The sequence below is a fragment of the Mauremys reevesii genome, linkage group 19 (genome assembly GCF_016161935.1).
Source record: "Mauremys reevesii isolate NIE-2019 linkage group 19, ASM1616193v1, whole genome shotgun sequence".
NCBI classification, from domain to species: Eukaryota; Metazoa; Chordata; order Testudines; family Geoemydidae; genus Mauremys; species Mauremys reevesii.
In genome coordinates this window covers 24,655,001-24,682,560 of record NC_052641.1, presented here as the reverse complement: position 1 = coordinate 24,682,560, position 27,560 = coordinate 24,655,001, and the positions used below count along the sequence as shown (strand labels likewise).

Here is a 27,560-nt window from a genome sequence, read left to right as displayed (position 1 = left end):
TTCCTGGTGCTCGTGTTTGTCTGTGAGTTCTGTTATTCCCAGGGTTCACTTGGAGCTTGAGCACCTGCAGCTCCTGCGGAATCAGGGTTTGACTCTTCTCCCTCCAGCTCAGTGACTATCTGCCTCCTACCCCATGGGAAAGCACGTGCCACAGAGGCTGCACCCCTGCGTGGGGTCCCTCCTGGCTGCAGCTTTTCCTAGCACACCTGGGCTGCTTTCCAGCTCCCGCTGGAGCAGGGTCTGGCTAGAGGAGAGGTTGGAAAACACTGACCTGCAGCTGAACCCTTGGAGGCTGGTAGTAGGAGCAGCAGAGAGTGGGCACCACCGGAAATCTGGCAGGCGATCCCTGGAAGCAGAACTCCAGCACGGACCAAGAGAGCCCCCAGTGGCAGCATCAGTTGTCCACAGCACACTGCATAAAGTCAGGCCTGGCAGCAAGCTAGGGAAATCACAGCTACCTGGGGCTGCAGCACACCCCAGCGTGGGATCTGCTGTGACTCCACCTGGGTAGCCCCACACCAGGCTCTCACTGGAACCGTGGTGGTCAGCGGGTGGCAGGAGGTTTTGGAGTGAACACCCAGGCAGCAGTTCACACCTCGCAGAGCTATAGTTTCAGGCAGTCTTCAGACTCAGGCAGGCGTCTTTGCATCAGTTACGCTTGGTTTTGTGTTTTCAAGCTTTTCTTTACAAACATGACGGCTAGAGCCTCTCTTCATTTTGTCACATGACATCTGAGATTCTAACATAATCACTTGCCTCCTGGAGCTGGGGCCCTACTCGTGGGCATAAGGTAATAAAAAAAGGTAATAACTGGAGATATACCAATCTCCTAGAACTGGAAGGGACCTCGAAAGGTCATCGAGTCCAGCCCTCTGCCTTCACTAGCAGGACCAATTTTTGCCCCAAATCCCTAAGTGGCCTCCTCAAGAGTAGCTATGCCTTAATACGGCCCTGACTGCAGTCTCATGCTCCCTGTCTCAGCCTATTTGGAGGAGGGGGAGGCCCTTTCAAAAAAGCAGCCACCTGCTACAGGAAACATTCATTCAAAGTTTGCTTGAAAGGCCTGACAGTGACTCATGGACAAACATGTCAGTGGATATTAGGAACAGAGGAAAGTTTGAGCACTTTGGATCTGTGCTGTGGTACCCGGGAATCACTGACCCAGGGAGGAGAATCCCATGACATGTATGAAATTGTTTCCAATAAGTGAATGAAGGTTTTCCTATCCAGTGAGACCGTTAAAAATTCCCATTCACTGCTCCATGTGACACAAATGGCTTCCTTATCTCCCTGCACTCAGAACAGCGGATACTCCAATGCCACGTGGGGGTGTCTGTCCATACAGGTGGGCACCCAGTGCTGGAGGTGCCCGTGATACAGGGAGATCAGTAAACATTTCAGTTTAAGATGAGAGAACCTTTCGGCTGAGCAGGTGGGTGAACCCTGTCCTCTGTTCCCCCTCCACAGGGAACAATGTGGGGGGGGGGGGCTGCAGACCTGCCCTCCCCTCCATGCCTGGTAAAGTTGTGTGGCCAGCCAGATTGCGCACCAGACTGGTATTCAGGAGACCTAAGTTCTAGTTTTGCCTGTGCCATTGGCCTGCTGTGTGACTGGGCAGGTCATTTTCCCTCTGTGCCTCTCAGTTTCACCATCTCAAAAATGGGGATAATGGCGCCAGACTCCTCTGGAATCTGCAGATGCAGGGCCAGATGATATTATTAGAGAATGAAGTAATCATGAAGAAACACCAAGCTCTGAAGCAGAGGATGCGCTTCTCAAATGGTGAGCTCTCGAGACCTGGCTGAGGGCCAGCAGAGAAGTGATACAAACCAGAAACAAATGTTCTCAGGCTGGGGCCCGGGTGGCTAGTGAAGCAGCAGGTTGGGAACCTAGCACCTCCTGGCTCTCCAGACTTTGCAGTTTCCCAAACTGTTGCAAGTTGTCTCAAACATAAGCTACTTAGCAGCACATTTTTCATTAAAACAAACTCTCTCTTCACATAAAAAAACACAATGAACATTTTTCTCCTCCTGATCACGGAAGGCCAATTAATTAAGTGGGCTTAATTGTATATTACATTTCAAACAATACTGTTGCACTTATTTATCATGTTAATTACAATGTTAAATAAAAAAGACAATAAATTATTACTTAAATCATCAAGATGCATAACTGCAGGGTTTGGTACAGCGTGGGCCTGCCTTGCTTCCCTGCACATGCTATTTCCACAGGACAGGTCAGCGTTTGTTCTGTGAAAGAAGCAGCTGACAGTGAAGTGTCATTACTGAAATTAGTAAACTGAACATTTATGCACCACAAAGCACGAAATATTTGCCATTGTGTTTCCACGTGCTTATTGGCAGTGCACACTTCATGTACTGTGCCTAATTAAATGTAACGGATTATGAAATTTTGAAATGATATGTGGAGTATTTATGGTGCATGTTGCATGGTTAATAGTATCATATCTCTACCTCTAGAGACTCTTTCTTCAAATTCACCTTTTTTTATTTACATTTATTTGCATCCAATTTGAAGGCAGGGATAAGAGCCCATAAAACCCTGGCTCTTAATTGTAATGTGTTTAAAAAGATTTTTATTTTATTTTATTTTTTGCAAACAGAATACAAAAGCTGGCTTTCAATTCCTTTGTATTTACACTGATTCAGTTTTTATTTCAAATATACATTCTTGTCAAGCATATTTTTCTTTTGTTTGAAGCAGTAAAAAATTTTACTGCCATAATCCACTGACCTGCTTTTGCCAATGACTATGCCCTTTCTACAGTGTGTCTGATAGACTGATTGGCGTTCATGACACCTGAAAGAGGCTCATCTGAAAAGTATAGCACATCGGCTTTGCAGCCAGCATAGGTAAAGAACAGATGATCGTTTATCTCCCCTAAACATATGCTGATCAGATAGTTCTAAATTACAGCTGACGAGATTCTCTGCTAAGGACACTTTTTCCTAAATTACCTTTCCCACACTCCTGAACTACGAACACTAACACCTAATACAATTTCATTTTTGTATTTATGTATTTCTTGAAAAACTTGCTCTACATATTATTTTATACACTGATTTCAAACCTGAAACCATTTATCTCCCATCTGCACCTAAATGTATCTGGGAGCCTAATCCACTGGTTTTGCCGCTCAGGTAAGCTCCACCAGCCGCATGATTTACAGCGAGCAGTGCAGTCCGGGGAGTTACTTGCTGAAAGGGGCAGCGTCGAACTTTGAATTAAATGTTTAAGTGAGAAAATGTTCCTTTCTCTCCCGGACCCTGGAACCCGCCCACGGCATTCCCGAGGAAGAGCTACAGGGGACTGTCAGTGGGGGAGGTTACAAGCAGTGGCTGAACCTGGCTGTGTACAATCAAAGCTGATTTCTAACATTTATTTTTCATTCCCCCACCACCACCCGCACTTCCTAGGCGCAGGCAGTACTGAGAGTACTGGTCTCTTGGTACCCTTCTAATGACCAGACTCAAGGGTGCTCAGAAGGTTTGCAGCAAAGCCCTGTGACATTTCCATCTGGTCTGCGGACTCAAGAGGTCTGGATTAGCATCCAAACCAAACTTCTGACTCTCATGAGATTCACTCTCCCATTACTTGAAAATAGCTCCTCTCTCGGCTGCTGGAAAAAACCAAGGGATTCTTCCTGCAATGGGGCATTTGCTTGTCATTTAAGGGGACACAGATTCCTGGTCAAGGGAACATCTCTGGTCCCCGCAGGCCTGTGATCTTTGTTTATCTCAACCCAATCTCCAGTTATTTCAACTCTCCTCTTCCCATAAAATGGCCAGGAGGCCTCTCAGACCCATTCAGTCACTTCCTTGGATGCCATTGCTTATCCCGGGGGTGTGCTGCTCTTTCTAGTTTGCTAAATGGATTGCCAAGTTCACCCTGGATTTCTGGATGCATCCTCTGGCTTTTGCTGCCTTCCACAAGAGCAGTGTCTCCCGCTCTACTTCAGGCTCCCTTTTCGTATCCCAGTGAAAATAAACCCAACCTAGGCAAACTTTCAACACTGATTAAACCTGCCGCCCCATCTGTGGCCCTATGCTGCACCCTGCTTAGGGCAATACTATCTGCCAACAGAAATATTCCCCCAAGTGCAGGGCTCACTCAGGTGAGGTCCAGCCAGATCTTGTGCTCCCAATCAGAGTAATTTCCTCTGCCGATGCAGACCAGTATCTCATTGGCCATTGTTACTAAAGCCACACTCTGTGCAGATGGCTTCAGGGATGGTCTCTCACCCATTCTACAGTCCCTGTCTGTTCACTGTCCCGAATGACGGGTCCTTGGAGTTGCATTCTCTCTATTTGGGTTTATTCTCTGCAGGCCACTGGTTTTACATTTCCTTATTAAACTCCATTTTCCACATCTGAGCTAAATCATCCCCTACAAAAAAATCTCACTCCCAGAAGCTGATTAACTCTTTATTGGGAGCATAACTGCCATCACTGAAACACAGAGACACTGTTTCTATAGGTTTCAGTGGTAGCCATGTTAGTCTGAATAAATGGACACAAATCTGACATCAGGAATCATAGCATTCAAAAACCAGGAGGAGAACACTTCAGTCTCTCTGGTCACTCAAAAACAGACCTAAAAGCGGCAATTTTTCAACAAAAAAACTTCAAAACCAGACTCCAACGTGAAGCTACAGAACTGGAATTAATTTGCAAACTCGATACCATCAGATTAGGCCTGAATAAAGACTGGGAGTGGTTGGGTCATTACAAAACCTAAACTTAATTCCCCCAACACTAATTTCTCCCTACTGTTACTCACACCTTCTTGTCAACTGTCTGTAATGGGCCACTCTCGTACCACTTCAAAAGTTATTTTTCCTCCCTTGGTATCCTGCTGTTAATTGATTTATCTCGTTAGACTGACCTCACACTTGGTAAAGCACCCCCATCCTTTCATGTATTTATACCCCATCCTGTATTTTCCATTCCATGCATCTGATGAAGTGGGTTTTAGCCCATGAAAGCTTTGTTAGTCTCTACGGTGCCACAAGGACGCCTCGGTTTTTTTACTATGTCTACAGGTCTCCATTCCCACCCGCCGTCCTGCCCTGCTGGGAGCCGCCATTGCAGGACCCCACATAGAAAGATCCTGCTGATTCTACGGAACCAGAAGCGTAGCTACAATAGTGGCTTCCATGCTTTTTAATGACACCTTCTGCACCTCTGCTTTTGTTTCATCCTAAGGCATTGATCTCTTGCATCTGATATTCTAATCTGACCCATCCATAACTTCACAGAAGGGAGGCCCCACAGTACACGATCCAGTGTACCATGAACATTCCTCCAGTTAGAAAAACTTCCATTTAGACAACGTATTATGAACGATGTTAATGTACTTCTAATCCCAGTGTTATCCTTTCCTTGCTGCTCTAGCTCGCAAAGCAAAACCCACTGTAGTCAATAGGGGACCTTCAACTGACTTGAGTGAGCTTTGGATCAGGCCCGGAGTGAATTATCCTACCAAATGCCTTTGAAAATCTAAGGATACAACATCCACCACATCTTCCTTCGTACCTGGGCAGTAGATCTGCAAAGAGCTCAGGAACGTTAGAGAGAGAGACACACACACACACGCGCGCGCGCCCCAATCCCAGGATTGCAAGGTTTCAAATGAAAAACTTCCACTGTTGGGAGCATTTTCCTCCCCATTTATGCTAAACTCAGCAGGCTCTAACTGCTGACCGGGGCCCCAATCCTGAAACTACTGACGGCAAAGGCAAAGTTCCCATGGACGTCTCCAAGCTCAGCTCTATTCAAACAGTGTTACAGAAGACACCAAATGGGCCAAGGCACAAGCGATGCTCAAATCCAGCCAGGCTTCCTAACGGGTTAGAGGAGCAACTGACGCCTGCTAGTATCAAACATCCAGTAGACAGACCTGGCTTCAGGTTCTAGGCTACCATTGCCCCCGCATTGCGGGGCTACGTATTGGTTTTATATTTTAGTTTGCACAGGATTCTGTTAAATCTTAACAAAAGCCCTTTTCCAATTAAAAACAAGAAAAAGCAAAGCAATCGAATCTTTTAACACAGAACCAGTCAGCGAATGGCTTCCCAAGCTCCTCGTTTCCTTTCGGTTTGAGACAAGGACATTCCCTAGACTGAGCCCTTCATCTGCCGCAGGGGTGTCCAGTCTTCTCAAACCCACTTCCCTTGTTCTGGGCACATTAACTCCTCTGCCGCCATACGCAGTTCTCCAGTCTTGCACGGACACACCCTAGCTCTTTAACAAATCTGCCACCTCTGCGCCCCAATGTCTGTCACCATTTCTGCGAACAGAGCTGAAGAAACCCTGATGGTTAGCAGAAATAGTCTCTGAAACTTGATCATCAATAGCTGGCGCGCCTCTCACTACCCGTTTCACTGGCTTCTGCTTATGTTAATAGATTTTTAAAACTGATTCTTACTTACAAAGTCTAATTAGTTTCTATCACTGGCACTAGCCTATGCTGCCTTCGGAGCCAGAAGGCCTGAGACTAGTAGCAAACTTTCGGACTCCAAACCAAGTGGAGTGCAAGTTCCACGTGCCCCGCGGCATTTAGTTTGTCCAGTGGAGCCAAGGCAACAGGCTCCAGTGGAGATCTGCAGAGTGATGCTAAAATCAGCAATTAGCCATTCAGTATTTTGATGCCAGGAAATAACCCAGGGGCAAATCCCAGTCCTGTGCTATGCCTGAGTGAATGGGTTTGGTGTTGGGGGTCCCACACAGTCCTGCTCCGTGGCACACAGAGGAAACACAGCGCATGCATGTCTCTTGCCATCACACAGCAGAACTTTGCTGGTTTAGAAGCATGCAGGGCTCTTGGCAGCTGTGCAGGGTCAGAGAACAAGGACGGGGAAATGAGAACCCGAAGAGTCTTTCTACAGACACCGGCAGGGTCAAGTTTTCCTTAATTTAGAAAGTTTTCAGAGGAAAACGGGGACAAAGACAAAGGCTAGTAATGTGGTTTTCTGAGTCTTGGATTTCTTCTGCTGTATCCAAAGTCAACTAAGAATTACTACACATTATAGAGTTGGGTGGGGTTTTTTAGACTAGGTTCCTACGTAATCTACCATAAAGCACCTGAAAATGCCACAGTTTCACTGGAGACATGTAAACTAAATCTCAAATTGTGTCTTAATTATAAAGCTAAAGGTTGATCCAGAGGTTATGTCGCTAATAATGCCAATTCCGGAGCCTGCAATCATTAATACTTAACACATTAACCTCAGGCATTGCTCCTTTAAATTTATGACTTGAAATATTGATAAGCAAAGCTGATTGGAACTAGAGGGAATTGGCATCTCAGCCTTCAGTAGTAAGAGACAGACTTGCTGTAAAATTTAGAAACTATTGTTTCACTTACTTTCCTGAGAGCCAAGTCCCAACTTTCCCAAAATACAGGGGCCAGCCTTGCTGAGAGGATTCTGGCGCTCTGCCAAATGTACATGCCATAAAAAAAATGCAAAGTATTACTTTTCTTTTTAAAATGGCCGGTGCAGTGAAGGGTAAATGAAAGCTTGGTGTGACAGTGTGTCCATGCCTGGAAAGTCATTGCAGGAGAACAGTCTCGAGCGGTTAGATACAGTCTGGCTTGTCTAGGAAGCAGAATCCTGGCACAGCAGAGGTATTTGTTTCTGGGGCAGGAGACACTGTTTCCGGTCCCCTATTTTATTGCATGACGTTGCTGACAGACCAACTGACTGAACGGAGGGAATCACTTTGCCTAATACACTTAGCTGCAATGCAGCAATAATTGTCACTGTCCTGTGGTTGAAAAGTTGTATTCTGACAGGGCTTCTTAAAGGTTTCAACAAATCAGAGAAAAGCTGATCCATAAAAATAATTATTTATTTGTCAATAAACTGGCCTTTCACTGAATTAACGTTCCGTTTTAATGAATGTATAGCTGACAATGAGAGACGAACCATCTAAGGATCTGATTGGCATGCACAGATTGCATATGATGTAATGCTGAATAGCTGCTTACAGGCATTAATTGTATTTATTCATTTTACTGCACCCTAAAGTAAGCCAGGCCCTTAATAGGCCCAAAAGAAAGTCATACTCCCTGCCCCAAGAAGCTTACAATCACATTTCCCGTCTATCTGCCACCTTTTTACATGTATGTTTCAGAGACGTTAACTTTTATGTTCACCAAAGAGGGTATTGGGCAAGGACCACTGGATTGCCCGGAGAGCTTTCAAAGGACATTGGAATGCATCTTCCACTGTAGCTGAGAGGAGAGAGAAAAGGCACAGACTGGCATGTGGGTGGGCAGATACCCAGAAGAGCCAGGCACTGCATGGGTAGAGAGCCACCTGCCTTTTCCCACTGAATTCCCTCATTCCCATAGCTGGGACTCAGCAAAGCAAGAGTATCCATCTGGATAGACCTACACATTAGAGCCAGCAGACACTGATCAGAGCCAGGCGTGCTCTGCACTTGCTACTTCCTGCACCTAGGCAACTGTTGCCCCTTACCCTCCACAAGTCCATGAAGCGTTTGCTTTCAAAGGAAAGGAGCAGCATTCTACGGAAGGTGTATCTGGTCAAAACCATGAGTGATCACTGGGGTAGACATGTCTACGTAGTGTCATATTCTCCAATCTTAAGAGGGCTCAGCCCTGCCAGGCAAGGGATGGCGCTGGCAGGTGATGGCAATGCTGACGACATGAGCCTCGTCTTACCTGTGATACTGTGATGCTGCATTTCTTTGCCAGCTCCTCTTTGGCTTCTTCACTGGGGTAGGGATTACTGAGGTGGGAGTAAAAATACTCGTTCAAGATTTCTGTGGCTTGTTTACTGAAGTTCCGCCTTTTCCGTCTGAAATGAGGAAAGAAACCCATTGCTGGTACAGATGTTAACAGAAGTCTGCAGGAGGCTCTGTTCAGGATAAAACCTCCTTTACTTCCTAAATACATACCAGTCTGTATGCAACACACTTATCACTCTGCTGAGAACTGTATCTCACTGGCATGTTACAATACACACACGGGCCCTGCCCCTTTCCCCAGTCACATCAAGGGGAATTTTGCCATTGACTTCCCTGGCATCATGATCTGACCCACTCCAAGTTCTTCTCGGCACCATGCTGAAGGGTTTATAATCACTGCCATGACATGTCGATTCTCAGACCTTGCCTTCCTTGACCATTTGAACTACAGAGTTATTCAGCTTTTGCTCAGTATCCTGTCACTACGTTGTCTCTGTTTGCAGTACTTCATCCCTAGCTGGGCACGCCTTGTTTGGGGCACCCCAATAGCATGGCAATGGGTGCAGTGGGGAAAAAAAATAATACAACGAAAAGCAAAACATGGCTAGAGCTAGACAGGCGGGCAGTGCAGAGCCTGCTGGGAGGCACCAGGCTCGCATGCAGGAACCAAGCTGCTTCTCCAGGAAGTTGCAGATCTGAAAGTGGGTGCTATTGGCCTGTAATTACCAGCTCGTTGCTGAAAACAGAACAATGACTCTCTCACCGCTTAACCACAAGAACAATAGGGCCCCTCCATGGGTGCGCAGTGAGGAGCAAGGTTCAAAGGGGGCAGGGAAGTGCGTGGCTGGTGCCTCGACCCTGCTGTGCACCACCCAGCAGAGCTCCCTGGCCGTGTGAAGGGACGTTAGGCACAGCCCACTAAGAGAACGGTGCTCTCCGGTGCTCCCTGGGGTGGTCTGACTCCACGTTATCTGTTACAATGGGATATGTCTGAATGGCATCACTGAGTCCTAGTGTGCAGCACAGGTCGCAATACTCAAGCAGAGCTCTGTCTCCTTGCTCCAGTGCCTGGGCTTGAAAGACAGAGAGATTTGCCCCTTAAGTGTGCTGCCCTGGCGCATGCGCCAGCCTGTCCATACCCCAGAAATGTGAGCAAGGTGAGCTGAGAGCAGGACTAGGCAGGGGAGCAGTACATTGGACTGGCCTTTTCCCCCTCGATTAGAAGGCCCTGTGCTCCCTTCCCAGTGTGCAAGGGGGATTGTGGAACAGAGGAATCCAAACCCCACCATTTGCACGGCTTCAGGCTTCCCCTTCCACCCAGCGTAGTGGTTTTTCTGAGCACATCTTCAGAAAGGACCCATTCAAAGTTCCGTTCCCCTCAGGGCTGCTTGCGATCTGAACGCCAGTGCCTCAGGCCAGTATGCAGTAGACCGTCAATGCCTCAGCGCTCAGCCCCATCTGCGCGGCTCTGTTACTCCCTCCAGCAGGCCCTGGTGCAGGCAGACTCTCCCCAGAGCTGTGTTTATCTCATTACTGGGCTTCCGCTCATTTGGCCTTGTTTACCTTCCTTCCTTGTAAAGAAATCACTTTCAAATGTGCATCTGCAAGCTTTACCTGGCTGCAGACATTTCCCCAACTGTTTGTAATTACCCTAATTCGCCACACCTGCCAGTGACCTTCTCATTAGTGAAATTATTTCATTCCTGTTTAGCTCCTAACAGCTTTCAGGTGTAAGATGCAAGGTACTAGCTACAGGGAGGCACTGCTAGGATTCTGCTCAGTACTTTGGGCTCCGAGGGTTTTACTCAGTTTCCTCTCATATACCATACATCTCAGGGAACCTAATCGCTATAGGTTCCTGTAATCTGCATTAGTGCAGCTCTCCAGGAAGGAATGACACCTGTGGTCACTAATGCAGCCTGCTCTGTGGTTCAAAAGAAACCTAATTGTTTCCACAAACTGCTTGTAATTTCAGTCTGTCTGTTTCTGCTGTTGCACCATCGTGTGGAGAAAGCTGGCACTCGAGATCAGCAGGCATTGCATTGCTCAGCTCCTCTGTCCAGCCGCACCCTATCTCAAGTACCCACTGTCCTCCTGCACCCGGGTGTTGTTCCCTGAAGTACTTGGTGATGTCTCCACGGAGAGACAGGCAGATGCACTGTCCTACCCCTTGCATATGCTGGGCAGCCATCAAGCACTCCCTGGATTTCCTCACCATTACTGCTGTCAGTTAAATTGTCTCGTTCAACTGATCTCCCACTTGGTAAAGCATCCCCCATCCTTTCATGTATTTATACCTGCTCCTGTATTTTCCACTCCATGAATCGGATGAAGTGGATTCTAGCTCACGAAAGCTTATGCCCAAATAAATTTGTTAGTCTCTAAGGTGCCCCAAGGACTCCTCGTTGTTTTTCCTGATGCAGACTAGCACGGCTACCCCTCTGAAACCTGAGCAAAGAAAGAGTTCCCCAGGCCTGGGAAAGACCCAGAGAGCTTTAGAAGCACCCTGGCTGCTGGGAGCAGCGCTGTACTCCAGAGACCCCACCAGACTGCCACACGCTGGTTCTGACTAGCTTCGCTGGTGCAAGTTCAGAGCCTGAGTCTGTCATCCTTTCACGTGGTAAAGTCCAAAGGACACCCCGGTGGGAGCAAGGCCAGCAGAATCTGGACCTTTGTAAACAACATCAACCAGGCACGTCTAGTCAACAAGGACACAGACCCTAACCTGGGCTCAGCCTTACCAGATTTCAATATTTTGCAAGACACGTTTCTAAAACACCCACCCTGCGCCATGGCTACCTTACCCTGGAACGGTTCAAATATCTGCCAGGGTGCCCGTCACAGCCCTTACCTGGGTCCTGTACAGCTCTGAGATGTGTTCTGGCAGATGAATTGAAGTATTTAACCCTTATACTAAACATGTTAAAAAGACACAGCATTTCAATGCAAGCTTTCTGCAGGGAACCTCCCCTTCCCGAAGCACACATTGAGTGGATGAACAGAGGCATGGCCCGGGGTGAATCAACACACATCCTGGAGCATGTCAGTAAACATTGTCTGAATGAAAGCAGCAGCAAAACTATCCTCTCACGTACCTGGCATCAAGGAACCTTGATCTCAGAATCATTACTGCTTCACAAGTGCTTTGTTTGAGCTGCATCTGGATGGAGCTGAATTTTCGATGGATGATGCCCACCATCCTTTCGATCTCCTTGGGAGAAATGGGACGTGTCCGACTCTGTTCTCGGAGAAGGTTCATCACGTGTGTGGTGAATTCGTTACACGCCTGTGAAGGACAGAGCAGCTCAGAGATGGTTTTGTGCTGTCACACAGGAACATAACCGCTGACCTCACTGCTGTGTGAAGCCACCGAGCATTTCCTGGGTCAGGTGCATGCCACACCCCAGCTGGTGTTGTGCATGGCAAGCTCTGCGGTGGCAATGAATTGTGAGGAGCCTGCAGTAGCTATCCTCAGCCACCTCACAATGGGAGGCAATGCACGCAGGAAAAGAGGCCAGGCAGCCACAGAGTGACCCCTCCTAATTTGGGAGATTGGGATACCGTGCCAGTCCCCCCCCCCCCCGACCCTTGCTCTTAACCATCTATCTCCCTCAGGGTTCCCCTTGGGCTCATCCGGCAGAGACCTCCAGGGTCCTTCACTAGAGCATGGCCCGTCTTTCCCTTGTCAGGGAGCTGAGCCGTCCTCTGATCAGCAATAATACAATGGATAGACACAGATGCATATTTGTGAATGAAAGTTTGAGTCTCTTTTCTTTTAACAGTGCCAGGGGGGTAAACAAGCTAGGACTATGCTATGGCTCTTTTTACATTTAAAGAGAAATAAATCGTAAAGACAGTGCCCGTGTATTTTTCTAGGTGGGGCAGAAGGGCACCGAAGTGGAAGGGTGTGCTCAGGTTATAGCATATAAATAGCAACAGGCATGAGCATAATAGTAGCTGGGACTCCATTGTTGCAGAGCAGAGTTAATAACCTAAATGTGGGTGAGGCCCCCCCTATCTTTGAAGCCTGCCTGATACCATGACTTCCCTTCTAGGAATGCACTTCACCACTCTCACACAGCAAGTAATTGTTTAACCAGCTGTGGCAGATTATGATATTTAAATCACTTTGATTTTACCTAGAGCAAACCCTTTAAAAGACATAATTTCACAGAGGCCATATGCCATACATCTGCAGGGCTCTCTGGGCCCTGGCCTCCACAGTATGGCCTGAACACTGACGAGAGAAGGTGCTGGAAGCTTTGGATTCGCATTCCTTTCTGCCTCCACAGATTATGTAGGGAGGAGGATAGTGCAATCTAAACTTCTCAGGCTGCCTCATCCAGAGACTTTTCCTGAGCTGGATGTTGCTATGAACAAGCCGTTAGTGTGCTGGCATTCTGGCTGCTCCGTAAGCAGAGGCTGGGTGCTGTCACAAACCATGCTGATTTATCTGTCTGTCCTCTTGCTCAAAAACAAAACCCAGCACTGTTTTCTGCTTGAGGGAACTAAGTTACAACTACAGAACTAATCTCTTCCTAGGGACCCAGAATGGAACTCCAGCACATTCCATGTACAAACCTGTCATTGTCCTAACCTGGCCGTAGAAAACCAGGGACCTAGCACTGTGCCAGCTGAGAGCTGCATTTTTTAGGCATGCAAAAAATAAAGGGATGTCTGGTCCTGCAAAAGGCCTTCACACCAAGGAGGATGTCTCAGAGGCTTTGGGTGCCTTTGCAGGGGTGCATTTTGATTATCCAAGCAAGGCAGATGTAGAAAAGCAAAGCTGAGCTAGAATCACTGCCAAATATGGCCAAAGGATTTCACTCTCATGTACCCAACCTCCTGGGCTATGACCATGACACTCAGCAGTCACTAAATCAGGCAGAGGAAACTGCAGAAGTCTTGATCGGGCTAAGCATGTAACTCTCACTGTGGTGTCAGCATCACTTTGATTCGAAAGCTGGGGTTAGGGTTTGTTTTGCATCTAGGTTTTCAATGACTAATCTGAATTTCAGGAGCCCACATGAGGGAGAGTGAAAAGGGAAAAGTTTATGCATCTAAAAACTCATCATTTCCTATAACATTTGCTGAATGTCTCACAACTTATTAAGTGAAGCCATCTATGAATGCAAATGCTGATTAGCAATTTGGCAATAGCCCAACATTTGCAGAATTCACGGAGCTTTTCTTTAAACCAGTAGTTCATACATGATTAATTAGAACATCTCATTTATGTAGTGTGCACTTTAGCTCATTACTCTAAGTAAAATTCGTTAAGTATTTACATTTAGATAATTAAAATCTGGGTACACCCTTAAGAAAGATGCATACACTTCAGGCAAAGTGATTTTTTTCTTTACACTACTGAAAGTAAATTACAGGCTAATTTACGTCCTTGCTGCACGGCTTTGGAGGCAGCCGTGTGACAGGCTCAGCTCCTTGCCTTGCAGGGGCGCAGGACTCGCCTGGTGCACAGCGCACTGCGGCTCTTGGGCCTGGCTGAGTCTCCCTGACGATGGCTCGGCAGCACCGTCACTGAGTCCAGGTCACGTTCCCGCTCAGTCCCCGTTCGGGCTCCATGGGCACCGCTGGAGCGAGGGAGGGGAGGCAACTAGCAGGGAGCTGCAGTTCCTTTCCCAGGCTCTAGTGAGGCTTCCTCGGTTTTATATTTGATCAAATCTGAGCTTTGTTTTTCATTTGCACATTTTTCCTTCCCTTGGGTTTATTTTTATGGCCCGAAACAACGAAATAGGCGGGTCCACAGCTCCCTTCCTCTGCCCTACGGGGGCCAGACCTGTACCTCGGCTGGAAGTGGCAATGGATCCTCCTGCTGCCAGGGAGAAGGAGAATGGGAACTGCTCCTCTCCTCTCTCTGGGTCACTGGCAGTTGTTCCGCTTGTGAACTGGGCTGGAGACATCCCAGGGGAATGAAATATTTCCACTCATCAGGGCTGGAGGGAAGGTGGACCAGGCTGCGAGCTTCCTCTCCCCATTGGGGCAGGGCAGGGAGACAGTAGCAGTGGATTCCCTGCCTGCCTGTAGGGCTGCCAGGCGTGTCTGGTCTGATTCCAGTGGAGGAGCTAATCCTGGAAACCCTGTTTAACCACATACACCTAGTGTCACTGGTGGCCAAGCCTGGCAAGCCAGGGCTCCGTCCACAAGCAGGTGGCACGATCGAATCGGAGACACATTGCTTTGGCAGCTTTGATATTGCCAGCCTGAAACAAACCACAGCTCCCGGTTCTCACTGTTCTGGGTTCTGTTCCTCCAGCTCTGGCATGAGTCCCCGCTATGTGCTGACATGGCACATGGTCACTACCTGGGAGCACAGACACGTGCCTGGCCCTGTTTGGTTTTGCTAAAGAAAATTAAGGATTCTTGGAAACTGGACCGGAAATTTAGTTCTGTGCCAAGCGACACGGGCTCATATTTTGTAACCTTGGGCACTTGCATGTGTCTGACCCAGGTGTAGTGTTCATTCCTGCCAGCATCACCCTGGGCAGAACTGATCATGCAGAGCCACCGAGTCACGATCCTAACAGTCTCACCATAAAACCCACTGCAGGATTGGAACACACTCAGAGCTGGATCCCGGGGAATCTTTCCATTGACATCCCTGGTCTCTGGATCTGAGCCCTTACTGCCACACGTAGCATGTCCAGCAATGAGCAGACTCAGCCTTCACTGGCGCTTCTCAGGGAAATGAGCATCCACTCCCTGGTAAGAGTCTGGAAGGGTCAGTTCTACGTTTGCATTTCACCGGTTGGCTCCCCAGCAGGAGTAATAGTACAGATGTTTCAGAAAAAACATTTTTACCCATCTGACTGTTATTCAAGAAGCTTTCGTTCATCGGGTAAATAACACACGTTCGTAAGTAACGTAGGTACCAAAATGCAGCAACTCTTTTCCTGAGACACCAGGGGGGCTCTGGTTTCCCTGAAAAATACTTGGCACTGAGAAAATGTCACAGGCACAACACTTGCCACCTAATTTCATCATTATTCACAGGATCTGGGGTGTTTCTTCCAAAGCCCTGTATGAACGGAAACGGTTGCAGTGAAAATATTTTCATGCATTTTTTCCCCATGAAAATATTTCTGCCCCAAAATGGTGTTAAACTGCCCTCCAGAAGGGTCAGATAATTCACTCTCTTCACCAGCTCTGGACATCTCAGAATGAGACTGCTAAGGGGCGGCTGTGAGACCGGTGTGTTTAAACCAAGAAGACTGAACACACACAAACGTTCTGTTGAAAAGCTCCAGTGAACTTTCTGCTTTCAGGAGACGAGAACCGTCCCATGCAGAGGAAAGGCTCGCTGCTTTGGAGCTACAGAAAGGGCCTGATTCCAGTTTCCCTATCGCTAGTGTGCACCATTTAACTGCTGGGGAGTTACTCCTGAATCCCAAGGGTGGAAATAAGATCAGATGAATGTGCCACATGGTCTTGTTCTCTCACGTTTAGGTACAATATCCAAGCTACTTGAGCCATTTCTTGCTACTATTTTTCAGGCCTGGTGGTGCCCTGCACATCACTAATAAGGTCAGGTTGTAAGGGCTGGCCTCGTTAACCTGCTCCGAAACCCTAGAGAAGCAGAGAATGCCTCAGCATGCTTTAATGCTTAATCAAGACTTCTCGGATGTGCACAAGGACAAGACGGAGACTGGCCTAGTTCAGCGGCTGGACAGCCATTCCCCAAACAATATTCTGCACTAGGCCACACTGCACTCGGGCGAGTTCTCAGCATGCTCAGTGGCACTTGTCTGGAGTCCAGGCTTCACTCTGATTTGGGGTGAATTCAGAAGACATCTGTGAACTCGGAAAGCAGGTTCCCAGCTGCTCAGGGAGGCTTGGGACCCTTACAATACTTTTGCCTACAGCAAAAATGTATTTCAGTGTAATTATAGAAGATAGCTTTCAATATGTCATCTCTATTATAGTGGCTGTAAATTATGGAGAGAACTGCCTGCGTTCAACCATTTCTCCTGCCACAAGGCGGGGGTGGGGGGGCTGCTCCTGGCGTGACACACTTTCCTTTTTTTTTTTTTTTTTTTAAGTGCATTCCCCTAACTGGCAATGTCAGAATCAAACTCTGTCTGGGAAATGTCTGCACAACCGGCACTTTGGTCTCTGCTCCTGGGTGCAAAGACCCCCCGGAAGTAGGGTGACCAGATGTCCCGATTTTATAGGGACAGTCCTGATATCCGGGGCTTTTTCTTATATAGGCTCCTATTACCCCCAGCCCCTGTCCTGATTTTTCACACTTGCTGTCTGGTCACCCTAGGCAGAAGGTTCGCAGGCAGCGCGAAATGGTGACATGGACTGAGCCCCTTTTGGAGCAGCCTCCTCTCCCATGGAGCAGGCCTGCTCAATCCTCGTGCCTGAATCATGCAGTGGGAGCTGGGTGCTGGAGTGGGGCCGCTTCCTCTTTACCTGGAGGACAGGAGCAGCCTTTCAGAACCTTGCAGCCAGTGAGGACAGGGGAGAAGTCCTGGTGCCTCTCGGCTGTGGAGACCGGGCCCATTCTCAAGGCAAACGGGTTGCTGCCAGGCTAGGGAAATGATTGTCTTTCTGGAGAGCAGGCGTTGCTGGCGTCAGGCTCAATGGGGAAAAGATACATGTTTCGGATCAGCGCTGCCTCTCTCCCCTAGCAGCACCTGCGCAGCCTGCTCTGGTTCCTGGGCTTTGGGCAGATGGCTGGGGCACTTCGGCTGAAACCTTTGTAAATGGAGCTAATGTCGCCTTCCCCTGCCCCAATCGTTACACTTATTACAGCCAAAGACCATTTGCCAGGAACTAGCGATTAGTACAACCACGGGATTCATTTCAGCCCGAAATCCAGCTCCAGCCTCTCCCCCTGGGATTTTCTAAGGGGCTTTAATTCACTGCTGGGGCGGCTGTTTGTTCATTTGATGAGCATCGCTACCTCTGCAGAATAAAGGGATGTATTCGTCAGAGCATCGCTGCCCAGCTCAGTGTGGGGAAGGGTTTGGGAATTTGGCAATTGATCTTTGATTATCAGCAGGTAAGTATGCCCAGTGGTCTGTGATGGGATGTTAGATGGGGTGGGATCTGAGTTACTACAGAGAATTCTTTCCTGGGTGCTGGCTGGTGAGTCTTGCCCACATGTTCAGGGTTTAACTGATCGCCATATTTGGGGTCAGGAAGGAATTTTCCTCCAGGGCAGATTGGCAGAGGCCCTGGAGGTTTTTCGCCTTCCTCTGCAGCATGGGGCACGGGTCACTTGCTGGAGGATTCTCTGTACCTTGAGGTCTTTAAACCACAATTTGAGGACTTCAATAACTCAGACATAGGCTAGGGGTTTGTTATAGAAGTGGATGGGTGGGATTCTGTGGCCTGCATTGTGCAGGAGGTCAGACTAGATGATCATAATGGTCCCTTCTGACCTTAAAGTCTATGAGTCTATGACTTGCACAGGTTGTTTCTTTATGGAGAAAAAGGACCTTTGAGCAAAGTCACTGTCAGTCACTCACTGAGTCCTCCGGCACTGTAATGACATAGTGAAGGATTGCTGGCCGCAGACAGGACTAATGGCCAGTGTGTGAATAGCCCTGGCCTTGAACCACAGCCACAAAGGTTCTGTCCACATTTCCAGCAGAACGTGGCCTGGACTGCACCGGCTGGGGAAAGCATCCAACCCGTGTCCCCAAACGCCTCCTCAGCTGTCCACATGACACAACTCCCTCCCCACCACCCAGCTTCCTGCCTGCTCCCTGACACCCAGACGTGTGCTGCTGATCCGAGACCTCCGGGAGCCTCTCAGAGCGGGTCTGGCTGCATCTTAGATTCCAGAGCTTGTGAGATTTGAATGATCTCAACTCAGTTGCAATCAGTGTCAAGCCAAGAGGCTTCCAGAGCTACTGGGCCTTTCAGCGACTGTTTGGTTGTAAGAGATGAGGCCTTGTGGAGAGACCCAGGGAAGGGAGAGGGGCCAATAGGCAGGCTCGGGGACTATTAGAAGGCTCAGAAAGAGGGACTCTGGGTTATTGCTGCCCCTGCAGACGTGCTGATTGGCGGCGGGGAGGCAGGAATCTGTTAGAGACAAAGAAATCCAGACTGTTGAATAAGCATGTGTGCAGCTCCGAAGCAAGAACCTGCAAGGAGCCAGGACTGTCCCGCCGGCTCATCTGGTCAGGCCGCTCAGGGCAGCGGGCAGTGCGCACACAACGCAGCAGGACCAGCTGTGCTGTCTGCCTGTTGCCTGCTGCACCTACCTGAAGATCCCACCAGTGTCCAACAGGGCAGATCACGGCATTTTAGGGGGTTGGCGTGCAAGCCAGCCACGGACTCTGCCAGAGGGTGGCCCTTACTGTCAATACCTTGCAGGGAGACTCCATTAACCTCTTCCATGTTTTCTTTTGTGTTAATGACCTTCATAAAACAGGAAATTAAACTAGTCCAAGAGCCTCTGTGGGATTAAAATGCAAAGTCTGAGCATCCTACAGCCAAGGACCCCGGCTGGGAGACCAAGCAAGTCCCCTCCCATGGCTAAGCCCCAGCAGAGCAGACTGGGGGAACTTGCCAAGCCCCAGCAGAGCAGCTAAGAACAGAAGAGCAGCCAGGTCGAGCCACAGCAAGGGTCCGTCCAGCCCAGTGGCCTGTCCTCCGACAGCGGCCAGTGCCAGGTGCCCCAGGGGGAATGGACAGAACAGGGAATCATCCCGTGATCCATCCCCTGTCGCCCATTCCCGGCTTCTGGCAAAAGAACGGAGCCTGAGCAGCCCCTGTGATTTCCTTTGCTGTCGTGCTTTCAAGTGGGATTTTTACCACTGCCTTACGGTCTCGGTTGTGGTTTCGTTTTGTTCAGAGGGACACTTCACAGTAATGTGCTGGGGTGAGCCCAGAACTTCCCCCCCTTCAGCTCAGGAAACCACCAGCTGATTAGGTTCGTTGAGCAGAGTAGGTTCAGGGTTTATAAGCTTTACTAGGACCTCTCTGGCGGGAGAAATGAAGCCATTATGGCTGAGGCTGGCAACAGCCAGGGGTCTCACACCCTTTTCTTCTTCCGTCCCCCGCCCCTCTTTCCCCCCCCCCCGCTTCCAGCTCCTTAGATGCAAAGTTGTCCACTAAAGAAACACAAAGGACAATCCCTCTCCCTGATGGCTCTGCAGGCTGTCATCACTGCACAGTCCCTGCCACGCTGGATGCACGGGGGCAGGGAAGCCACACTGCTCTGCACTAGAGCAGAATGCAGTTTTTTAAAGGTTCCCCCAGTGTCCATGAAACCCACAAGAGCAGCATGTCACCAGCTCCCGGAGAAGAACCCGCAGCCCTGAGGATCTGCAGAGGATTATTTATAGCATGTAAAAATACTGAGAGCAAATGTCAACCTTAAAAGGTTTCACCATCAACTTAATTTGCATATTTCTTATTATTATGAATAATAAATTATCATCTTAAATTTATATAGTGTATTTCATCCTGAATAATCCTGAAGTGCTTTATATCTCTACATGGCTATAGTTTATAGAGAGAAAGATACAGATTACCAAACCCAATTGAAACTTCAGGCAGAATTTAGGGAGGCAGAATATATTTGCCCAGGACACTCAAGCTAATGCTCTAAATCTTGCAAACAATGCCATGGGATCTTCACAACCACAAGTGGCCAGGACCTCTAAAGACACCACCTCCAGCAGCAGGGGCCACCTAGCACCATGCTAGAGTCTTGGATTCACTGCCAGCTCTGAGGAAGTTTGATGCCTATTAATTCATCAACACCATTTCCTGTTTCTCAACCATCTCCCAGGCAAGTACTAGCCCAGGCCTGACCTTACTTAGCGTGTGAGATCTGATAACCTCCCCAAGTGGTATGGCTCCCAGCCATCGTGCGCATTTTGGCTCACTGAAGCACTGATGTTACTAGGGTTCATTACAGGCTTACAGAGTGGCACTATTTAACGCCCCCCCCTTCCCTTAAGGGTACGTCTAAACGGGGATAAAAGCCCTGTGGCATAGCTGCAGCTGGCCCAGGTCAGCTGACTCAGGCTTCAGAGCTAACCATCACTGTGCAGACATCTGGGCTCAGGCTGGAGGCGGAGATCTGGGACCCTCCCTCGCAGGGTCCCAGCTTGCTCCAGCCCGAGCCCGAGTCAGCTGGCCCAGGCCTGCTGTGGGTTTGTTCTCCCTGTGTAGACACACCCTCAGAGTCCCCTAACCGAGCAGTTTCTAGGGTGGGGGGGACTACTGGTTCGGGCTGTTTTCGTGTGCACCCGCCATAACAGCGGGGGAAACAGATAAGAACCAGGCATACTAGCCAGCCTGGTCATTGGCTCCGAGCTCCACCCACAACATCAGCCCTTTCATTCGACTACCCAGCTCTGTAACCAGAGACAGATGTAATTTTTAAGCCCTATATAGAAACAGAAGTGCAGAGACAAGTGGCAGCAGGCACACATAGGGCTGTGAGAGCGATGTCTGACCTGTTCATATTTCTCCAGCTCTGTGTGATAGATTTGTCTGATCTGGGTCAATTTGGCTCTGTAATCTGAGTGTTCGATAGAGTTATCTGAGGACCCTCCAGAGGCTGCTGCGGCTGCGGCTGCTGCTGCTGATCCCCCACCTTTCTCAGGACCTGAAACCCCTTCTGCCAGAAGCATATTGTCCAGTCTCATTAGCTGGGGATCGGGAGGGTCTTCCTCCTGGGCTCCTCGGATGCTCAAACCTTGGGTAAAAAAAGAGAGAGACAGACAGAGAAACCACAGTGAGTATTTCCCATGCCCTGGCAAGCTCCTGCCTGCTGCCAGCCCCACTGCCGGGGGTGGGCTGGACCAGTCATTGTAATATTTTACAAATCCATTCTCTGCCGGGAGAGACATTGACCCCCAGGCGTGAGGGTGGATAACGGCTCTGTCCCCATCACCACGATGGCCTAAGAGGTCCAAGCGTCCCCCAGCCCTAAGGAAAAGTCGTATAGAATTTAGCAGAAATAAAACCAATAGGGGTCTATAGAAATTACTCTGGAAACCCACTGAGTTTAACGGAGGATGAGAGACTTGTCACAGAACTTTTCAAACACTCGATAGGTTTTTTTAATTCTTTACTGTAAATATGACAGGAATATACGCATACATGATGTTTTCCTTTATTTTTCAATAACATACCTAAATCTAAGCACTACTTATTTAGCAATATCACACGGATAGAAAAACATATGGTCGGAGTAAGTTTGTGTTATTTATTTGTCTGAGGTTCGTGGTGTTCTTGCGGAGACTTGCTCGGCAGAAATCTATCCCTGCTACAGAATCCGAAGGGTTAACTTGGAGTGTCTGCAGAAGGGGTAGCGTTCTCCACTGAACTCCAGGGGACTTTCCCATCAGAGTAAATCGGTGCTATAACTCCCACTGGTGTCAACCAAATATACCTCAGAGGGAGCCATCCTCCAAAGGTCAGCGAGCTCCTACAATGCACCCAACCCCCTCGTGGAAGGTTTAGGCATTACAAGGGCAGCAGCGGGGATAGAAGTGAGGGCAAGATAACACAAGTGCCTCTTCATGAAAAGCTGAGGGTGGTGGGACCCCAGCATGCCCTCCTGCACACCGCCTGCCATGCAGAACAGTGCACCACTCTGGAGCTCACATGCAGATTTAAGCATTAAATATAAACAAGGAAGAATGATGCCTTCTCTTACCACCCAGGCATTTAACTGCAGTCAGGATGCTGGGATGCTAAACATGGGTTTGAAATTGCTGGCACTATTACAGTATGTTGGTGGGAACAACACTTTAAACCTAATTTCTGTTTTAAAATGAGACCATCCAAAGTGATGCCCAGTCAGCAATCTCATCTGAGTGCTACAGATCAAGGCTGACAATTTGTAGGTTTAATCAGGGCATGCAGGCACTCTGCCAAGATGTTATCAACAATGCTGAAAACAAAGTTTAAAAATAATTACACTAGTATAAAAATCACTAGAGCCATTGCTACTCGAATCAGCACTTCTATTAAAGATGTAACACAACCAGCGATCTCCCAGCCCAATTAACCTCTTTAAATCTGTTTAAAACCAGGTATTCACACACTAGTTAGACAAGATCCCAGTGGGTAGGAAGTTGGCACCTCGCATGTTTGCATTCTGATTCTGCCGTCTGTGTCTGCGCCTGTTCTTAGTTACACACAGTGGTGCACACCCTGTGTAGAGTGCAGCGTACATGACAATAACATCCAGAAGCTGCCAAGTGTTCCGTTGAGTACCAGCAATGCTATTATCTAGGCTAGCCTCGATGCAGCCCACACTCTTTTAGAAACAGATTTGATTCCTCGATGTCCTGAACTCCACACATTGCATGACACGACCCCTCATTGGCCAACCTTCCAGGCACAAGAAGGCACAGCTTTAATTTCACTCTAAGACACACATTTTAAACCTGTCACCTTCATTTAAAAATATAATTCCATATAATTTAATTGGGATAATAAAAATGTCTCGTTGTCGTTTTAAATTATTTCTGTTGCCTGTTCGGAGGTTGAACAAGGTTTGAAAATATAACGTATGATCATCATCCGCTCATTGACTGAGCCCAAAAGTTAGCACCAAGAACCGTGTGGGTCAAAGAACACTGAAACAGCAGTTCAGACAGCTCCGCCTCTTTATTCCGGCATCTACCCGCTCACAGACATCAACGTTACCAGCTCAGCCTCGCTCAACCCAATACACCTGCTTAGCTCATGAAAGTTTCTTAGACTTAAGATTTGGCAGCTTTGTTATGTGTGTGTGTCAGCAAAAGAAAGTGCAACAGCTCAAAGAGACTAGAGGAAAGAAGAACAGAAACTCATTTTCCTTGGACATTCTCTTTCTGATTCGTACAAAGAATTTTTTCCCTCCTGAGGTGATTGTCCTTTTTTTTGTCTTTTTCCTCTCTCCCTTCCAGCCTGGCTTTAACATTTTTGAACAGCGTTCTGGTTTTCTAACCCTCTTCCATTTACATTTTCAATTGTTTCCTTCTACATACCCATTCCTATTGTTATTTCTTTGTTCTTTGTCTCCGTCAGTTTCTTTTCCTGTACTTTCCCCCAGCGGCTGTTGAGTCTTATGGCCTACAATGGTCTTTATTCACCATCAGAGATTTCAATCGTGGTTTCACTCATCTCCCCTGACAGATAAACACTCGGGACCAAATTCTGCGCTCAGGTAAATGGGCCCCACTCCTCTGGCTTCCTGGTCCTTGTACTTTGGAGTACGGGCCAAAGAGTAAAAATTTCTGCTCAAAATGACTGTGTTTCTAGACTGAGACTAACACAATTATTGAGCTTCCTGGTAACAACATGCCTAAGAAGAGACAATGCTCCCTGGTTTTAAATAAATACAAAAGGAGACCAGCTGGAAGGAGGGTTAAAGGAGTCAATGGAAGAAAGAGACCCCCCTCCCGCCTTCCACACACAAGAGGAAGGAATGTAGCAGCAGACACTGAAAATGACCAAGCTGCCAGAGTCTGCAGCTCAGAGTCCTAATATACTGTGATAACGCAGGTAACACCGGGAGTGGCAAATTGTTTTCTTCCTAGTGGGAAGTAATATGCGTAATTCCAAAGCAGAGACACATACAGCCCAGAGAGTGGGTGTCTGACAACACACAAAGAAATGGGAAAGAAAGGGAGGTAACATACCAGGATCTAGCATTTATTTTGCTACTGAGTGAGCTCCATTGTTCATGTGAATGGCAAAGCCATGAGTTAATTAACTAACTCGTACAAGAGTTAACCTCGTGTGTGGGGATAAATGTGTTAATCCTCCCTAGTTACTTTATGAATTATATGCATCAAATCAGCACAGAATAAATAGGAGATTGTTTTCCTTTAAGGGGAAAAAGCAGGGAACTCTTTGTATTCTGTGTAACCGCACTGATTAGGAACACTAGAGTTACAAACCATCCAATCGGTTCCCCTATCATATATGTAAGTGAATCTGATAAGAAAGATCCAGAACACTTCCTGGATTCTTTAGTAAGGAGAAAACACTGTTCTTTCTCCATAGGGCATACGTTTGTTGCTACCTAGCACCTGCCTTTATAAATTACTCTCCATCTGAATACAGTGATAATATATGTATTTTCTGACATATAAGCTCAGACTCTGGGGCTATTGTTTCCCTTTTTTATTCCTCAGTATATCAAACTATGAGTTTATTACTGTTTAGCTCACTGACCTTTCAGTGCATGGTGGAATTAAGGTACAGAGCAGACTTGAAAGAACACAACAATACATCACTTCCAGAACAACTACAGATGTACTAATGGCACAGGAAGTGTGAGGTCTCAGCCAGACAGCAATAACCTAGCTGTGCACTGACCAAAAGGCGAATACTTTCCCCTTAATATGGCATCTAGAATGGTGCATTTTTAAAACACTTTGCAGGTTCCCTTTATATAAAATCACAGAGCTGTTGGGCTGGAAGGGACCTCAAGAACTCAAGTCCCCAAGTAAACTTAGACCATCCCCAACAGGTGTTTGTCCAGACTGGTCTTAAAAACCTCCAGTAACAGGGATTCCACAACCTCCCTTGGAAGCCTGTTCCAGAGCTGAACTCCCCCTAGAGTTAGAGAGTTTGTCCTAATATCGAACCTAGCTTTCCCTTTCTCCTTGTCTGACCCTCAGTGGACATGAAGAATACCATCCTCTCAAAACCAGCTCTTAACATGCTTGAAGACAGCACCTCCCCAGAGCCGTCTTTCCCTCAGAGGTCAGATTGTCTAGACCCTCTGTCATTTTTGTTGCTCTCCTCTGGACTCCCTCCAGTTTGTCCACGTCTTTCCTAACATGTGGTGCCCAGAAGTGCGCACTCCAGCGGAGGCCGCACCAGGTCCAAGCAGAGTGGGACAATTACCTCCCGTGTCTAACACTCCTGTTACGTAATGTGCTCAGTAATATCTTCTTATGCACATATGGGTCCATATAAAGTTTAAAAATCTAGTATCCTTGGTGACATTGGAGCATTATAAGGTTAACAAAAAGCATGTTTGCTACTGATTTTAATCTGCTTATAACCACAACATTCATTTCAGAATCTCCACCATTTTTAGACAAATCACATAAACAGACACTAAAACGTTGTTTAACAATGAACTTGGCTTTGTTATAAGACCACAGTTTTAGCATATCTTTCAGCAAATCCTAATTAGCTGTCTTTCTACATGCTGTGCACCTGCCCCCACAGATAATAGACGAGAGCATCTGCATAGACTGCTGCATTCAGAGGCCAATAAATAAATTGCAGGTCAAAATTATTACAAAGCTTTCTTCGAATAAACCCATCTTCTTCACAATAGAAAGCTGCAGATATGAAAAGTACCTAAAGCCCACTCAAATGGTATGATTACAGGGGCCGTTTGAGTTTAATAATCTGACTCTAATTCAGGCATTTTCAACAGCTCATTAAGGGTTCATTAATATATGGGCAAGCTTTTGAATTATAAATAAGCAGATTAGAAACCTGCAGTGTCTGAACTGTACAGTACTATCCTGACTAACTGAATAATATTGCCAACACAACGAAGGCTTGACCCTTGGGACTGGCCTCCGCCTCATGATTCCTCCATCTTCTTTATTTATTCATTCCCTCGTTCCATTTGGGAAGAAGGGTCTCTTCTGAAGTTCTTGGTGCTTACATGGATATTTCGCAACACACAATCCAAATGTGACAACCAGTCGCCCCCACACTGCAAGTCAGCTCTCCTTCTGTCCTCCTAAGCCCTCAGACAGCCTGAGCCAACGCACAATGAAGTCAATGGAAAGACTCCCACTGACTTCCATAGGCCCATAAACACTTTGATGAAATGCTTTTCATCCCAATCTCCAGTGCTTTACAAAGGGAAGTTGCGGTTACACTCATTTTACACAGAGAAAGGGGAGATGACAACCATCCAGCAGAGCCAGGCACAGAACATAGTTCTCCTGAGCCTAGCATGTGCTGAAGCCCCACTGGAGCAGGTCAGAAAAGGAGGTTGTATGTAACTGGCATCGCTCTGGAGCTAACCTCTCTGTGACATGACTGTCTTGCATGGATATGCAGTGGAGTGTTAAGCTTCCCTTTTTCCTTAATATTAGAGCTGATTGAAAATTTACCATCAAAGCTGTTTTTTCATGAAAAAAATAGTTTAGTTGAAACCCCAATTTTCCATCAAAAGTGTCTCGTTTCCACCAAAAAAAATAAATTTTCATCAAAAAAATGAACAAGCAGAAAAGAAAATGTTTGATTTGGTTATGCTGCCGCAGTGCATCGTGGGAGATGGAGTCTGACTAGGGATCCTGGCCTATAGAGGGGGAGCATGAGGCACTGAACAACAACTCCCAAGAAGCACCACAGCAGAATTTCTGAATTTCTCCCACAGTCAGCTGGGGGCCCGGCATGGAAAAGATGTGGTTTAAACTTTAAAGGGGCTTCAGATTCTTAATCCTACTCACTAACTCCAAACACGTCCCCTCAGCAAAGGAGAAATAGCCTCCAAAGCACCAAGACTTCCGTTTCCTTGGGGTAGAGCATGAAATCACTCCAAAGCATCCAGCTGGTAATAAACGTGCAGAGTCCATGGAGCAAAACAGAGCTCTGAGCCACCAGCATGCGAACACCACTGTACCCTGTGCTTGAGCCCAGCTCACAGAACTCTCTCCTCTGACACTATCACCAACCGATCCTTACCTTATCGACGCACAAGCTGGGGAGGGGATATCGTCTGTTGGACCGACGCCTGTCGGGGAGAGAGCAGCTTTCGAGCCACACAGAGCTCTTCTTCAGGTCTGAGAGAGACCTGTTCCATTTTGCATTTAGCTTTGCTGCTCGGAGCAGCTTCCTCAGACCCGAAGAAGAGCT

The 27,560-nt window shown here is 47.6% G+C and overlaps 1 protein-coding gene across 5 annotated transcripts in view; it reads right to left on the bottom strand.

Annotated features, from left to right (window-relative positions):
• PBX3 (PBX homeobox 3) overlaps positions 1-27,560 on the bottom strand; it is a 155,956-nt gene that overhangs the window by 11,236 nt on the left and 117,160 nt on the right. For all 5 annotated transcript variants that reach the window (XM_039506823.1, XM_039506818.1, XM_039506822.1 and 2 more), the window contains 3 exons: positions 21,179-21,420; positions 11,831-12,021; positions 8,710-8,845 (listed from right to left, as the gene is read on the bottom strand). In XM_039506823.1, coding sequence (XP_039362757.1) covers positions 8,710-8,845; positions 11,831-12,021; positions 21,179-21,420 — 569 coding nt within the window. The remainder of the gene's footprint in view (positions 1-8,709; positions 8,846-11,830; positions 12,022-21,178; positions 21,421-27,560) is intronic.